We start from the raw sequence: 15,617 nt of genomic DNA, 5'->3' as shown, positions 1-15,617 counted from the left end.
AGAAGGAAATGAGTTTCATCTGTGCCCCTATTCTTGCTGAGCCCTGTCTGGGACCACGCTCAATTTAACTCACCAACTTGCGGTTCAAAGGGATCAGATTACCAAACATGTGGGCCTTTGAGAACTAACTTGCCCAAGCCTCCCAGGGGAAGGGGTTGAGGAAGAAGTCTGAAGGAACACAAGACCCATCTTGGAGGAGGGCAACCTTCACAGCAGGAAGGACGCCAGCTGCAAACAGTGCCGAGGGAATGGGAGGGAGGCGCTCAAGGGCCGGAGATCTGTCCAGTTATGAGTCGAGAGGACACAGGCAGGTGAGGAGCCATCAGAAAGGTCACATGAATGTTTATTACATAGAAAAGAAGGAAAGGAAGAAAAGGTTTCCAAAGCCATAGTTTTGGGATTAAAAAAAAAAAAAAGCCACAAACTTGGAATGTCAAAGAGATGCCATGCTTTCTATATTTATAATAGGAATATATAAATATGTACATGGAGATATGTACACAAGTTTTTATTCTCATACGTGGTATTTTTCAATACATGTACAGTAATGGTGCTTGAAGGACGCATTTAAAGCCGGGAGAAGGCTGGAGAAATTGGAACCTTCCTCAGTGAGTGCCTAGAGGGCGCTGTGGAGACTCAGCCAGGTCAGGCAGGTCTGCCAAGGTGGGCGTTGGGGAGGTGGGCTGGGTTATGAGGATATGGGGGAGCTAAGTTGCAGGCAAGGCTGGGCCCCAGGCTGCAAGGTTTGGGCCAAGGTAAGTCTGGAAACTTCCCTAGGTCTGTGACATTAAAGCTTTCTTCCTCTCAGAAGGGAGGAAGGCTGCAGTCGTTGCAGTGGGCTGAAAAATATAGGAGCACTGGATCCCAGGGGAAGTCTGTGGTGGCGGGGTGGGCTCCCAGTGGTTTGGGCAGAAGTGAGACAAGAAAGCCCTGGGAGATCAGAGAGTGGGTCTTGCTGGAGAACAATAGAAACGTACGGTGATTCATCTAACATAAAGAAGAGAAACCCAAACAAAGCCAGTCATGGTGTCAGAAATTATAAATCAAATACAACACTTATTCATACATGAATTCTGCTGAGACACACAGAACCAGTCTTTTTTCTGTGTATGTTTTTTTTTTTTAAATGGTACCATGTACAGCAATATGAGGTTTAGCCTGTGTAGGGGGGCGGCCACATGCTCCCACAGGGTGTCCAGGCCACTTACAACCACCAACACCCTCTCCCTGCTTGGAACAGGGGTCAAGTGCTAACCCAGAAAGTGGAGGCAGATGTGACCTCTGTCCCCCTTCTCTTCTTACTGGTTCCTGTACCTGGGCTGATGGCAGAGGGGGAGGTGGGAACAGAAAAGGACCTTAAAGAGAGGGTTGTACAAGAGCTGGGAAAGAGACCATTGTCTCCTCTCTGAGCAGAGCCCCCTACCCCTCCCACAGGAGGCCAAACTGAGTGGGGGGATGGGCACAGCTGGGTTTGGTAGGGTGGGGATACTGAGCCCGTGGACCCTGGGAGGAAGAGATCCAAGACCAGGGGTCCTGGAGAGAAAAGAAATAGCGTGGGTATCTGGGCATGGGACGGGGGTGACGACAAATGTGCCATCGGCCAGAGCCCATGCTGGAGGGAGACAGCTCCCAGATGGGGCAGCGGGCTCCTCTGGAGACATTAATTCCCAACCCTGAGTCTCCAGACAGACCCTGGCCCGCCTCCTCCCAGCCTGAAGGGGGCTGTGGGTGCCTGTGTGTGCTGTGTGTGGGTGTGAGTGTGTGCACAGGTGGGGGTGTGCGTGTGTCTGTGCTTCTGCTCACTCCAGGGTGAAAGTGCAGGTGCGGAGGCAGACCGTGGAGTCTGGACCAGCCTGGGTGGTTGGCATTTCGACAAATCCAGGAAGGGATGAAGAGGGGTGGGGAATGGAGATTTCACAGCTAGATCCAAGGTAAGAGACAACTTATACCAGAAATCAGGACACAAGACTGGGACCCTGTCATCAACCTCCCCCTTCCCTGCCCTGGACAGGCTCGGGAAGGGAGCATGGAATTGGATGGGGAGGGCAGGCAGTATTTTGGTTTTACTAGGAAGAGTCCATGGGGCCTCCTGCTCCCTCTCCTTGTCCCTCACCTAGCAAGGCTCAGCCTCCAAGCCCTTTGCTCTGAGAGAAATGGGAAGAACAACATTTGCCCAGCCCCTTCTTGTACCCAAGCTACAGATGGTTAAACTGAGGCACAAGGCAGTAGGAGAGACAGTGCTGAGGGTGGAACTCACCCTCTCCAGGCTTGTGGGGCATTTGGGGTCACCTTGGTTTGGGGTTTTCCCCACCCATCACCAGAGGGGCTCATCCTCTCTCCACATGGGGTTTGGGGTGGATCTATGAGAATCTGAGCATAATCCTCCACGCTCTGAGTTCAAGAACTTTCTGAAGTTCTAAGAATCTGAAGGGAACAAAAGTGATGAAAAATACAGGCCCCCAAGCATCACTACCTACTCAGGCTGACCTCAGCCTCCCTTCTGCTGACAGCCTGGCTTCCTATCTCCTCTAGCACATGCCGAGCTCTGTGGGGGCTCAGCCCTAGGCCCTGGAGAGCATCTCCCCTCTCCGACCTCCACTCACCTAGCCGTCCCACCTGGGATGCTGCTCGCCAGGAAGACAGCACCTTTGATCAGCTTCTCCAAAGCCACGCTCAGGACCTACTTGGCCCATCTGGTACCCACTGAGGGCTTGCTGATGCACAAAAGCAAAACGGGGGCCCCCACTCACAGGACTACAGGAAGCTGGCACAGGGAGCCCGTGGAGACAAAGGCTGGGTTCCATGGAGGACCAAGTGTCAGCAAATGGTCAGCAACTGCTTCAAAGTGTTCATCCCAGAGACGAGGTCATGGTCTCTGGGGAGTGGGCACTGGTCCTTTAAAAGCGCTCTGCCACCTTGGGATGAGGAGGGCGGTGGGAGAAGGTTCAAGAGGGAGGGGACATAGGTATTCCTATGGCTGATTATTCATGTTGATGTTTGGCAGAAACCAACACAATATTGTAAAGCAATTATCCTTCAATTAAAAATAAATAAATTTTAAAAAACATAGCAAAAAAGGGCTCAGCCACCTCCAGCCTGCCTGTTGAAAATCCTCTAAACCAACCAGCAACAGGGAGGAATGACAACAGTGAACAGCTCCTGCAGACACCAACTGGAGAATTTACATCTAAACTCTACATCCCCAAGCGCTTTACACAGCGCAAGAGGCTTTCTTTGCCAATGTCACTAACGCGATAAAAACAGCTGGTGTATTAAATCCCGAGGTGGGCCCGCAGCCCACCACCGCCTGCTCTCCTCCCATAAGGGGATCCGCCCCAGCTCAGGCCCAGGGACTCAGGCAAGCTGAATAGGGAAAAAACTCCTGCATGTTAGGAGGCAGCCCCTCCCATCGGGTCCACCGTTCTCTTACACTGCCATGCGGGGCGCCCTTTGGGACTGCCTTCAATGAGGAGCGTGGGTCTGAGGGCCGCCTGGGGTGGTAACAGCAGGGTGGTGGGCCAGGCACCACCCACCCCCTGGCCGAGGACTCCCTCTTGGCCACTGAAGTCAGCTCCATGCCATGAGCATGTGATGGGGGACTCGTGGCCTCCTCTCTTGGTGCCTCAGTTCAGACATTTAAAAACCCAGCACACTGATATTTCACTCCCCCCTGCCAACCCACCTCCCCCACCACTCGGTAAGGGTCACAGGAGATCAAAATGTACCACACAGTGCCTGGCAAGGGCCCAGCGTCTGGAGGCTGTCTTTGTCAAGCGGGTGGACACGTGGGTCCAGGGCAGCAGCGGGAGGGCTCTGTGACCCTTCCTCACCTCCCCTCACGTGCAGCCAGAGGCTGGCTTTGAGGCCACAGCGGGCTGGCTCCTGCCCGTTGCCCCAGCACCACAGAAGGCAGGAGGGGTGCTGGACTGGAGCCAGGAGCCATCTGTCCCTGTGGCTCCCACAGGGACCCGCCCTTCCCGAATTCTTGTCTGGGACTCAGATCTTAAGATCCAGGGGGACTGTCTCCACTGTCCACAGGACACTCCCTGGCCGCCAGGTGGCTCATGCTGGCTGTAGGATCCTGCTCTAGCCTGAGGGAATTGCCACTCTGATCCAAGTTTCTCATTCACTGTGAGGTTGTGTGTGTGCCTGTGATCCCTGTCCCGAGCACCCATGGCCTCGGCATGTCCTATGGAATTCTGACTGATCGATGGCTGGACCTGAAACGCACCCTGGGGTTTTTGGACTATCACCCTTGAGACAAGCCCCAACCAAAGTGTTGGGTGTCAACCAAGCACTTGCTCGTACAAGGTTCCTGCTTTTCAGCTGGCCGGTGCTTCACAGATTAACTCCGGCCATCTAACAGTCAGTGGACATGACTCTGAGCAAACTCCAGGAGATGGTGAAGGACAGGGAAGCCTGGCGTGTTGCAGTCCACAAGGTTGCAGAGTCAAACACGACTTGGCGACTGGACAAGCTAACCACCTGAGTGGCCAGCTCAGAGGACTTGGAGTACACTGGCCACTGTTCCTTATCTAATGACAATGACTATCCTGAGACTGTGGTCTCACTTGGAAGCTATTTTGAGCTGATCCGCCCGCTGGGCAGTCCTCACAGACTCATTGTTCAGAAGATGGGCAGGGGTCTACCTGGAAAGGACCTGCCTCCCGAGGCTGGTGTGTTCTCAAGTTGGGAGAAGCAGCCACAGGTGAGGGAAGGATCTGGGGAAGGGAGCGTAGGACGGGAGATGTCCTTCCAGGCACACACACCCCTGCATGAAGCCAGCCCACACTGGGACTCGTGGTGACACCTGTCACTCAAGAAAACTCCCCTCGTGTCTGAACTGTGTCACTAAACATGAGACATAGATTGCTAGCTCTTCTCTACCCCCCTCAGCAGCCACCCCCAGCCATGCCAGGAAAATAAGACCCATCTCTCCCTATGGGTGCTGCCCCCTCCCCGACACCTGTCACTGTGAACTCGGGGGAGATATCTGGGGTTGCTGGGCTGTGGGCTGGCCTTCCTTCCCTCTGCTCGAGCTGTTTTTATCCAACTCCAGGGGAGGCTCCGCGCTTCGACGCCACTTCCTCGAGAGCAACCAGCCGCCAGCCTGCTCTCCTCTTGGCCCGGGGGATGCTGTCTTCGCATAACGGAAGGTTCTGACTTTCTGGATAAAGCCAAATCTGAGCCCACGCCTTGACAACACAGAGGATTCTAAATGTGAAAGAAGCTGCAAAGGCTTGGGTTGGGGCCAGGAAGAAAGGAGGGGTAAGAGACAGACACTGCCAGGTGTCCAGAACACGTAACCTGGCCCCAGGCAGCTCATCAGAACTAAGGGATGGATAGGGTGGTGGGAGGCAGGTAGGATCAGGCCAAGGAGTGGAGAACCCACCTCTTATTCAGGGCCTGGGGTGGAGGTGTGGGGCAGCAAGTGGCTGAGGGAATTCCATTTCTTCAAGGATGCCAGTTTGCTGTCCAGGCCACAGGGAGCCCGAGACCCACCTCCCAGCAGACTGTAACTAGAAAGTTCGGTGGATGGGGTGGGTGGGCCACTGCCCCAGGTGGAGAGTATAGGAACAGAGACTAAGCACGCAGTGGCCCCCAAAGGGGCACATGGTGGAGCGAGGGGCCTACCCAGCTGCCGGTTGCCCAAGCCTTTCCATCCATTAAGGGGAAAACGACCAGAAAAGGCCACTCTTCTGTGCTGCTTTGCTTCAGCCATGTCCGAATCTCTGTGACCCTACGGACCATAGCCCCCAGGCTCCTCTGTCCATGGGATTCTCCTGGCAAGAATACTGGAGTAGGTTGCTGTGTCCTCCTCCACAGGATCCTCCCAACTCAGGGATCGAAACTGCATCTCGGTCTCCTGCACTGGCAGGTGGATTCTTTACCACTAGTGCCACAGGCTGCTCTTCCATCCCTGGCCAAATTCTGACCGAGTCCCTGATAGATCGGAAAAGCCCCTTGGAGAGAAACACACCCAATGGCACACAGTCCAGGGAGGCCAGAAACTTGGCTTTGGGCCAGTCCCACATTTTAACAACCCCTACGCTAGAATGAAAATGAAAAGAAAGCAGACATGTGAATGTCTACCTTGTCACTGTCATTTAGATCTCCTGTCTCTTAATTGCTGATTGATCTTGAATCAGACATCTTCTGGTGGTTGTGACTCTGTAACAATCACTTAGGTGTCGCAAAGGCCCCGGTCGTCCCTTTGCGACAGGAGGAATCCCCATGTAACACCAGCAAGGTTGCCCGAATGCCTCTGTTTGCAGGATTTTTGCAGAAGAAGGATTTTGAGAGAGGGGTCCACCACCACCTGCAATTATTATTATTATTTTTGCCATTCTAAAACCCCTAAAGCTCTCAAATGGTGAGTTTTCTCCCCTTACATATTTAGTGGCAAAATCTGACCTGTACTGAGGTGAAGCTATTTACAGTTTTATTGATCCTAATAAGTCTGATTATTCACATGCTCCTCTGCAGAAATGGTCCCGTGTTTCATGCTGTGAGCACGTCCAGACTCCGCTGGGCCGTCACGAAATGGATGGCAAACGTTTCTTCTTCCCTTCCTCAGATCTAAAACGTGTGAAGTCAGAGACCTGTCGGCCCTAAGGATTTCAGAGAAAGGAGTACGGGCCCCAGTGTTGAGTGTAATGGGGGAGGCTGCCCATGTGGACCTGGGTTGGTGAACTTGTACATGAACATCTGGCAATTCCAGCAGTTTTGCCCCAGGAATGGAGCCACTGCCTTCCTTCCCAGGGAAACAAAGGTCAGATCCGCCCAGACCTGGAGACTTCAGTGGCAAGGAGATGAGGTCGGCCATGGAGCCAGCAGACACCTGTAGGGACCCGTTCCCGCCGACAGCGGAGGGCACAGCAGGCTTTTCCATACCGGGCAGGAATCTGTCTATCCTTACTCATGCCCGGGTATTGCCCCCAGGAGACCACTCCCACAGGGGCCCGGAGGAGGTGTCCACCGCAGTCCTGCCCCTTGACGAGCCCTGCTCGCCTGGACAGGGTCACTGCTGCCTGGCCTGGCCGCCCCGCACGCCCTCACGGTGGGCAGCGGACGAGGCGAGGCGGCCTGAGCCTGGGGCGCTCCAGCTTCTTGCATCAGCATCCCCGCCTCCAACCCCACTCCCCACCCAACCCAGATGCCCTCTGGGCGTCTGCGCTACAGGACTCTCTGGAGCAGCAGGAGGAGCTGGCAGCTCTCAGAGCCTGCTGAGGAAAGCAGGTGCGTTTTCAAAATAAATAGTATTCTCAAATCCCCTTCTTTCCACTCCAAACCCGGGAAGCGGCAGAAGAGAACACGTGAAGACCCCGGGCCGGCCGCTGCCTGACGTGGCCCTCCTGGGTACCGGGCTTCTCAGCGGCTCGCCCGGGCTCACAGCTGCTGTGGGATGCCCTGCTCCTTGTAGCCTGTGAGGGAGAAGCAGAGGAGAGACGGTCAGACACCTACTTCCCTCACCATTTCTCCAGGCGGTGCCCCCAGACTCGAATATGCTAGAACTTATTCACACAGACGTGTGAATGACTGCTACAGTGGTCCAGCTTTTCCCAAGGGCGCTGGCTTCTTAACAGGGAACAAGGGGATGAATGGAGAGAGTGGATTTCGGGGTTTAGTCGGGGAGACATGAGAGGAGGATTTCTGTTACAGACCTGCTAGGGGTTGAAAGGTTATCAGTGTGCTCCTGAATCCACACCCCTGAAGCCACTGCACAAACGTGGCCCCGGCAGACTGGCCTGCTGCCATTTCCTAACGCGGCGCCTTGGGAGAAGGTGCCAGGGAGACTTCCCCAAGTGATGGGCATCTGGTACGTGTGGATGGAGAGGAGGAAGGAAGAGAAAAGGAAGACAGCATACAGAAGGGAGAGCCAAGCCGGCGTGCTCCATCAGCTGGACATCAGTGACACAGGCCCAGGTGACCGCTGGCTTCGAGCCTTTAAAGCCTTGGTGGTGACTATGAGGACATGAGAAAAACTTGATCACTGTTGATATTAAGGAACTGATGCTAGTTTATTTGAGCATGAAAAGGTACTGTGGTTCCTTTTTTTGTTTTTTTAAGACATCTACTAGGATATTTAAGGGTGAAATTGTCATCTGGGTTTGCTGAGTATTTACCCCTATTAGCTGGTAACTCAGCCCGCAGAGGAGCATCAGTGCACTTGTGTTTGTTTTTTTTTTTCCCTTTATTTACCAGGTTACTTATCAAGTTAAGGTGTTGGGGGTGGAGGCAGACGCAGGCAGTAATAGAAGAAAACAGAGCGGCCGTGAGTGGATGATGGCTGAAGCTGGTATAGGTGTTTAGAGACTCGCTATACTAGGCCTTCTATTTGTGTCTATGTTTGAACATTTTCCAAAATAAAAAACTAAAAATAGAAGCTTGTTGGCCAACTGGGAGAGGGGGTGTTTGTGTGCAGGAAGTGGGGGATAGGCAGGGGACCGGGAGGGTGGCAGTGTGAGGTGGGGGAAGGGCAGTGAAGGGGAGGGTCCAGGCAGCCCAGGGATGAGACCTGTGCATTTCCCAACAGACTCACCTTGGGAAACTTCGGAGAAACACAGGCATACGAGGCAGCGTGAGGAAGAGGAGAAAAAGAGAAAGAGAAAACAGTCTAAAAAAAGCAGCCAGACGTGAGACAAGCTGGGGCCTGGCACCCAGGACCCTTTGCTGCAGCGCTTGCACCTGGACACTCTCTTTGAGCCACAAAATACAAAGAAACTATGAGGGACCAAAAATAACTGCAGGCATGTGCATGAGCAGTAGGGGCAAATTATGGACAAGAAGATACAAAAAGACCAGAAGAACCAACTGTCACTTCTGAAGAGCCTGGAGCAAAAGCAGTCCCCTGCACACAGCACCACCTAAGGCACCCCTCCAGCCAGACCCCTGGACCTGCCCCTACCTTCATCCTTTATAAGGAATCAGTTCACCTTTCTGCTCCGGGAGCGACCAAGGGAACCTGTTATTCTCACTACCCTCTATTGCAACAGGGGCCCCCAATAAAACCTTGCCTGATTTCTAATCTGGCTTCTTATCAGTTTCTACTGATTAAGGAGGCCAAGAACCCTGGTCGGTAACAGAGGGATGGCCTGAAATATAAAATGGGAGAGGCTGCATGGTGGGGATTGGGAGATGGAGGAGGTCTGCAGTTTGCATTCACAGTGACCAGCCACTGTGGCCAGTGGGCAGCCCCAGAGGGTGTGCGGGCTTCGGTTCAGGAGTGCAGAGCATCCTCCCCTCCCTGGGGGGTCACTCTCCGTGAGACACCGCCAAGAAGCTCTCTCCTCTTCCCTCCGAATCTCAGCCAAGGTCGCTCTTCTGCTCACCTTCTGCCCCTTACTCTCCTTCTGCCCCCAACCCATCTTTGCCTCAAGATGAATTCTGGATGGCTCCAAGGACGGACAGCTACAGGACAAGTTTGACTGTGACAACCTAAAGATGTTGAAGTGACCCATCCTGGCCCCTGTTTAACCCATGGGGTTCACCTTTCATGTGGACAGGAGTCACATATATAAAACCTAATGCTTTGGGAAAGACTCAGGCAGGGAATGGCAAACAGACTTTTATCTTGCAGACATCTTGGATTCATTAGTAGTGTTGAAAACGGGTAAGACTATTCAGCAGAAAGTGTCAAGATAGATTAGCAATGTCTGCCAAGGGTATGGCAGCTGAAAAAGGCTCCTGTACAATTACCAAGTATTTACTGACCCACACCAATACAGGCTATTGTTAACTAACTGATTATTTTTATTAATATAAACAGAGCAGCAGCCTTGCAAGTTCCTGATTTTAACTGCTAGTTTGATTTAGAGTTCTCTGATATCCCCCTTAGGAGGTTTTTCTTGATGGTATGTTTCTTTTGTTGTTATTGTTTTAATTAATTAATAAATTCTTTATAGTATGTATAGTTGGTAATCTATTTTAAATCTAGTAGTATGTACATGTCCATTCCAAACTCCCAATCTATCCTTCCCCATGGTACGTTTCTTGGTGACACTCACATAATGCTAGGTAAAAAAAATTACCCTGTGTTGTTCCATTTGGAAAGTCTCCTTCAAAGAGGCTGGAGTGACATGAGAAACAACAGCCCCTTATCCAGCTATCTACTAGGGCAGACACTGTGCTAGGACAGTTCATTGTGATGACTCTCTTCAGTGTAGTGTTCCTGAGACATGCACACTCCACTGTTGCTTGGGGTGATCTCAGCCCACAGCACCATCTCAACAGCGGCAATTATTGATCCTTTGCAGGTAGGTTTACTTTCTGGAAAGAGGGGCAAAGGCACCCGTTGCTGAGATGGGTGAGCGAGTCTGGCGCCTAGGTGGCATAGGTGGGTAGCAGTGAGGTGTGGTGGGTTTTCTGGGGCAGCCTTCAAGTCCATTCCCCAAACAGTGTTCTGAAAAGTCTGACACAAAGACAGCACTCCTGAAACCAAGGGGGTGACCCACCGTGAAGGCATGGGCTGGGAGGAAGGGGGTTAGGAAGGGAGGGGCGGTGGGTTCCAGCACTTGAGTAGCCTGTAGCCCAGCTACGGCCCCCACACCAGCCATGAGAGAGGGGTTGATGCAGAGTCAGCAGCTAGGGTGGTGGAAGGTGAGGAAGCAATAAGTTCCCATCTGCCCTTCTCAGGTGTCTGTGTCCTCCTCTAGGAGGTGATAAAGGGGAGTTCTTGAAGCTATCTCTAAGATCCAGACCCTGTGGGGTCTGGTATCAAGCGTGACCCAAAAAGAGACCCAGAAAGCTCTAGGCATCAGGTTAAGCATCAACACATTTATTGTGACACAGCTTTGTGCCGCTGTAACAGAAAGTCTCCTCGCTAACATGCCCCAGTGCCTGGCCCAACACCTGTGTGACGAGGAGATGACTCAGTCTGGGGCTCATACTGGGCAGAGACGGGACAGCCTTCCCAGGCTTTCCATCAGCCACTGAGGAAGCCTCTGAGAGCAGAGGGCCCCTTCCAGGTTCCAGCTGGGAACAGGCCTCTCAGAGAAGCACCAAGCTCCCTCTGGGAAATGGTCAGACTTGGCTTCTCCAGACTCACAGGATGGCTGGCAGCACGTCTGTCTTATCAGCGATGCTCTGCCCCACTCCCCACAAATGGAAGTGGTCCGTGGACCTTTCCCGGGGCAGGGCTCCCCTGAGGGAGCTGGATGCGCCTGCCTCGGCCTCTGCCTGCTCTGCAGGCTCACCGACCCCCGTGCTGACGGGCAGCCCCTGCCCAGGGAGCAGCTGTCCCAGGAGGGACTGGGCGTCTTCCGACTGTTCCTCAGCTCCCCCGGTGTTTCTGCTGCCCAGTGTTCCCCTCCCTGTTGTCTGGCCACCCCTGTCTCCCAGCTCTAATTCTGAGATGCCCTGGCGGTCCAGCACCCCAGCGGGGAAAGCAGCTGCTTCCACCAGCCTGTCTAACCAATCCACTGGCGCTGCTGGGCTCGCTCAGGCTCAGGGACCTGCCTTTTCTCTGGCCTGGTGGTTTGATTGGTCACTGACCCTAACCTTGCTGGGCCCTAGTATCTGAGTAAACCTTGGGTCTTGGAGGCTCACAGGATTATGAACTCAGACTGAGTCAACTAGGAATCATTCTAGATCATTCTAGAGCCCCCTGACCCTTGGGCTTCCCCTCTTGCCCCCACTGTTCTTCCCTGACACAGCTCACCTCTGGCACAGGCACTCCACCTGCAAATGGTCTTGTCGGGTGTGGGGCACAGGAGGAGCGTGGGGTGTGGGGAGAAGGGCAAAGGGCCTGTGAGGACGTGCTCCATGTGAGTGAGGAGCTTCGGCCTAATGAGGTAGACAGAACATGTGACAATACAGGGACCCGCACGGGGGCACGGGGTGACGAGCGCGGCTGCTTAAAATAGGTGTCTGTCTGAAGATCTCGCCGGGTTATTTTTAAAATGTTAATCAAGTCTTCTTCGGCAGTTTTGTGTCGGGATCAAGTTTGTGTTAAGTGACTGGTGAAGGTCCGCTGAATACAGATCAGGAAGAGGAAGGCTTTAGTATCAAGGAACAAAGAACTTACTTTAAAAGAAGTTGAAACTATGCAGCTCTGGCTGTTGAATAAAAAGCAGTTACAGGGTCTCCTGAGCACAAGGATGCCCGGTGGCCTCTTCCTTCTTCCTGGAAATGGCATGGTGGAGGCACGAGGGGCTGAGCTCACATGGGCCACACCCTTGCTGCCCCAGTGTTGCCAACCGGGCTGTTTCCTTGACAAACGCGATGCCTGGTATGTCTGAGCTGAACAGGCGCTCTCTCCCTTGCTTATTCATGCCCTCTGGCTCAGGTCTCTGCCTGATGCTCTCGTGATACCCTGCAGGCCCCAGGGCTGGGTGTGCGGGGAGAGTCCTCTAGACCAGGCGGCCACGGACACCAGTGAGCCCTTGCGGGAGGAGCAGGCCCAGCCGTGCAGATCTCCCTGCAAAGCCCCCACCTGACCCCCAACAGGATCACAAACAAACGTCCAGCCCATCCTGGCCCCCACCCCACCTCCAGCCCTGCTCCCCGCGTCCCGGCCCAGCCCCAGCCCCACAGCTACTCACTGGCGAGGATGACCATGTCCATGCCCCAGAAGATGCTCATGATCCAGCCCACCATGACGATGGCTGTGAGGATCTGGATGAGGGCCGCGGCGATGTTCAGCCAGAAGACACAGCACACGTGCCTGTCCGGGAGGTCCGTGCGGGCGCCACACAGCACGGTGAAGGCCGAGACGAACGTCCCTGTGAGAGGCCAGAGGGGACAGCCTTTGGAGGGCGCTGGGAGACGCAGCGGCACGTGTGCCCATCATGAGCTGGGGCCCAGCGGCTCGCCCTCTGGGAGCTCTGAGAGAAACAACTCAGATCCAGCACTTTGCTGCTCAGACCACTGGCACCCACACTAGAGACACCAATGTACCAGCCTGGAGGAGGCATGGCCCTGGGCAGCCAAGGACCCAGCACAGTCCTGAGGCCTCAGGGGAACACAGATGTCACCTAACAATCCATGCCTGCCGATAAGGAGCCACAATGCAGCCACTTGAAAGGAGAACAGGCAGCAGGTAGAAAGGACACCAACCTCATGCGGCAAAGCTCCTTAGGGCCTAAGAGTTCAGAGGTAGGAGCTGGAGTCGTTGAGGGGACAGGGAAGCCACCCAGAGGGTAAATTCAGGAAATGACCCCCAGCACACACACTGACCACGGTGCCTGCAGAGGGGAGTAAGCTCAGGCCAGAGTGCATCTCCCGGAACCCTTCCTTCACGGGGCTCTCCCAGACACCCCAGACCTGTAAGAGGAGGGACAGAGAGCCAGAGATTTTCTGAGCAGCCACAGGCACAAAGCAATGTGGTGAGTGTGTCTGTGGTCCTTACTTCATCCCAAACTTCCCAGAGCCCTGCAGGTATTAATAAGACCACTACATTTTTACTGACACTTTTCTCAAGCCAGACTCTTTTCTACACGGGCTCTGAGCCCTGTAACAACCCTGCAAGTTAGCTGGCATGCCTCCTATCTGTGTAAGTTCTCTATGGCTGCTGTAACAAGTTACTGCAAATGTAGTGACTTAAAGAAACACAATGCTGGAGGTTAGAAGTCTGAAATGGATCCTCGGGGCTGGCTCGTTTCTGGAGGCTCTGGGGGTAAATGGTTTCCTTGCCTTTTCCAATTTCTCAAAGTTGCCTGCATTCCTTGGCTCATGGCCCCTTCCTTTGTCATCAAAGCCAGGAGCTATACATCTTCTCTCCTCTCAGACCTCAGCTTCCATCCTTACATCCTCTCCCTCTGACTATGATCCTCCTGTCTCCCTCTTGTAGGGGCCCTTCTGATTATCCTGGGCCCACTGGATAATCCAGGGTAAGCCCCATATTTTTAAGATCCTTAAATTAGTCACATCTGAAAGGTCCTTCCTTTTTATGTAAGGTAGCATCTTTGCAGGTTCTGGGATCAGGATATGGACATCTCTGGGGGTGGGCATCATTCTGTCTATCATACTATCTTACATACTGCATTAACCTGGTGTTTCCGATGCTTTGGTATCTGGAGACTTGCTGACTCTGTAGAGATCCCCCTCCCAGGGCTAGCCAATTCCTAGGGATAGCAAATGACTTTCTTATGCAAGACAAACAATCGAGAATGCACATCCAGACTGCTCTTTTATAGACTCTCACCCTCTTCTGCCCTAATCACTCAGAGCCAGGCACCAGACAGCTCAGGCAGTCCCTACATCCTGGGGAACAGTAGCCCATCCTAAGCCTACTTGACCTGTCTTGACATTCCTTCACATGGAAATCACAGCAAAGTCTCCTGCCCATGTCTCCCCCTAACTTCCTCTGCCTCCTAATAGTCCCTGGTCCTTCCACATGTGCACCTCCAAAGTGTGGCATGCCCTCTCCTCTTAGGAACTGTGAGTAACAAACTATCTTTTCAATGGCTGCCATTTCCTGATCTGTTGGCCTTGCCACACCTCACTATTAATACTAACAAAACCTACATTTTAAAGCACGCATGTACACTCAGAGTCAAGAATTAAGTATCTCAGACTTTCCTGGTGGTCCAGTGGTTAAGAATCCTCCATCCAATGCAGAAGACATGGGTTGCTTCCTGGTGTGGGAAGATCCCACATGCCTCCAAGCAACAAAGCCTGGGTGCCACTCTACTGAGACTGAGCTCCGGAGCCTGAGTGCTCCACAACAAGGGAAGCCACCGCAATGAGAAGCCTGAGCACTGCAACTCAGGAGCAGCTCCCACTCACCATAACTGGCGAAAGAGCCGGGACAGCAGCAAAGACCCAGCACAGCCAAAAATAAATACACTAATTAATTTTAAAAGGAGGAGTAAGTATCTTGTCCAAGGTCTCACGCATGGGTAGGCATTGACCCCACCACTGTCTGATGAGAAAGACAAACTTGGAGAAAGGAGAACTGAAAAATGATGGGGACATGAATTCAGGACTCAGTGGTGGACATGGAAGGAAATAGGACATAGGGACCATTAGAATGTATATGTCACCATCCATTGCCTCTGCTTATGTGTCATACTGTGAGACATGAGATAAACACTAGATGACACCATTTAAAACACACAGCCAAAGCGGAAAGATGGTAGAAGGTGAACAGGAGCACGTGGGGGAAATACTAAGTAACATTAACACAGGTGCCATTTACTGCATCCCCATAGTGCATTACAACACGCTACCACACTCTCCTACTCACACTGCCTCTAATTCTTATGACAGTTCATGATGGTTATTATTATCCCCATGTTACAGATGGGGAGACCAAAGATCAAAGAGGCTAAATGACTTGTCTACAGAGTAGAGCCCAGATTTAAACCCAGATTTGTCCAGAGCAGAAACCTGAGCTCTTTTCAGTCTAGGGTGTTCCAGCCTTACATTAAAAATTAAGGAAAACAGTATGGCCCTTCCTCAATAAAATTAAAAATAGACTTGCCATATAACCCAGGAATTCTACTTCTGGGTATATACCCCAAAGAATTGAAAGTAAGGTCTCAAAGAGATATTAGTATGCCTATGTTCATTGTAGTATTATTCACAATAGCTGAAACATGGAGGGAACCCAAGTGTCTACAGATGGATGAATGGACAAGCAAAATATGATCTATACATATTGTGGAATAGTATAC

At 52.7% G+C, this 15,617-nt stretch overlaps 1 protein-coding gene across 1 annotated transcript in view; it reads right to left on the bottom strand.

The window, feature by feature from the left end:
• Positions 1 to 325: 325 nt before the first annotated feature.
• STUM (stum, mechanosensory transduction mediator homolog) overlaps positions 326 to 15,617 on the bottom strand; it is a 64,491-nt gene continuing 49,199 nt past the window's right edge. The window contains exons 2-3 of the mRNA XM_069544657.1: positions 12,543 to 12,722; positions 326 to 7,424 (exon numbers count right to left, since the gene is read on the bottom strand). Coding sequence (XP_069400758.1) covers positions 7,390 to 7,424; positions 12,543 to 12,722 — 215 coding nt within the window. The 3' untranslated portion in view covers positions 326 to 7,389. The remainder of the gene's footprint in view (positions 7,425 to 12,542; positions 12,723 to 15,617) is intronic.

The sequence above is a fragment of the Ovis canadensis genome, chromosome 12 (assembly GCF_042477335.2).
Source record: "Ovis canadensis isolate MfBH-ARS-UI-01 breed Bighorn chromosome 12, ARS-UI_OviCan_v2, whole genome shotgun sequence".
Lineage (NCBI taxonomy): Eukaryota > Metazoa > Chordata > Mammalia > Artiodactyla > Bovidae > Ovis > Ovis canadensis.
The sequence above is the reverse complement of the archived record's forward strand: the minus strand, read 5'-3'. Positions and strand labels throughout refer to the sequence as shown.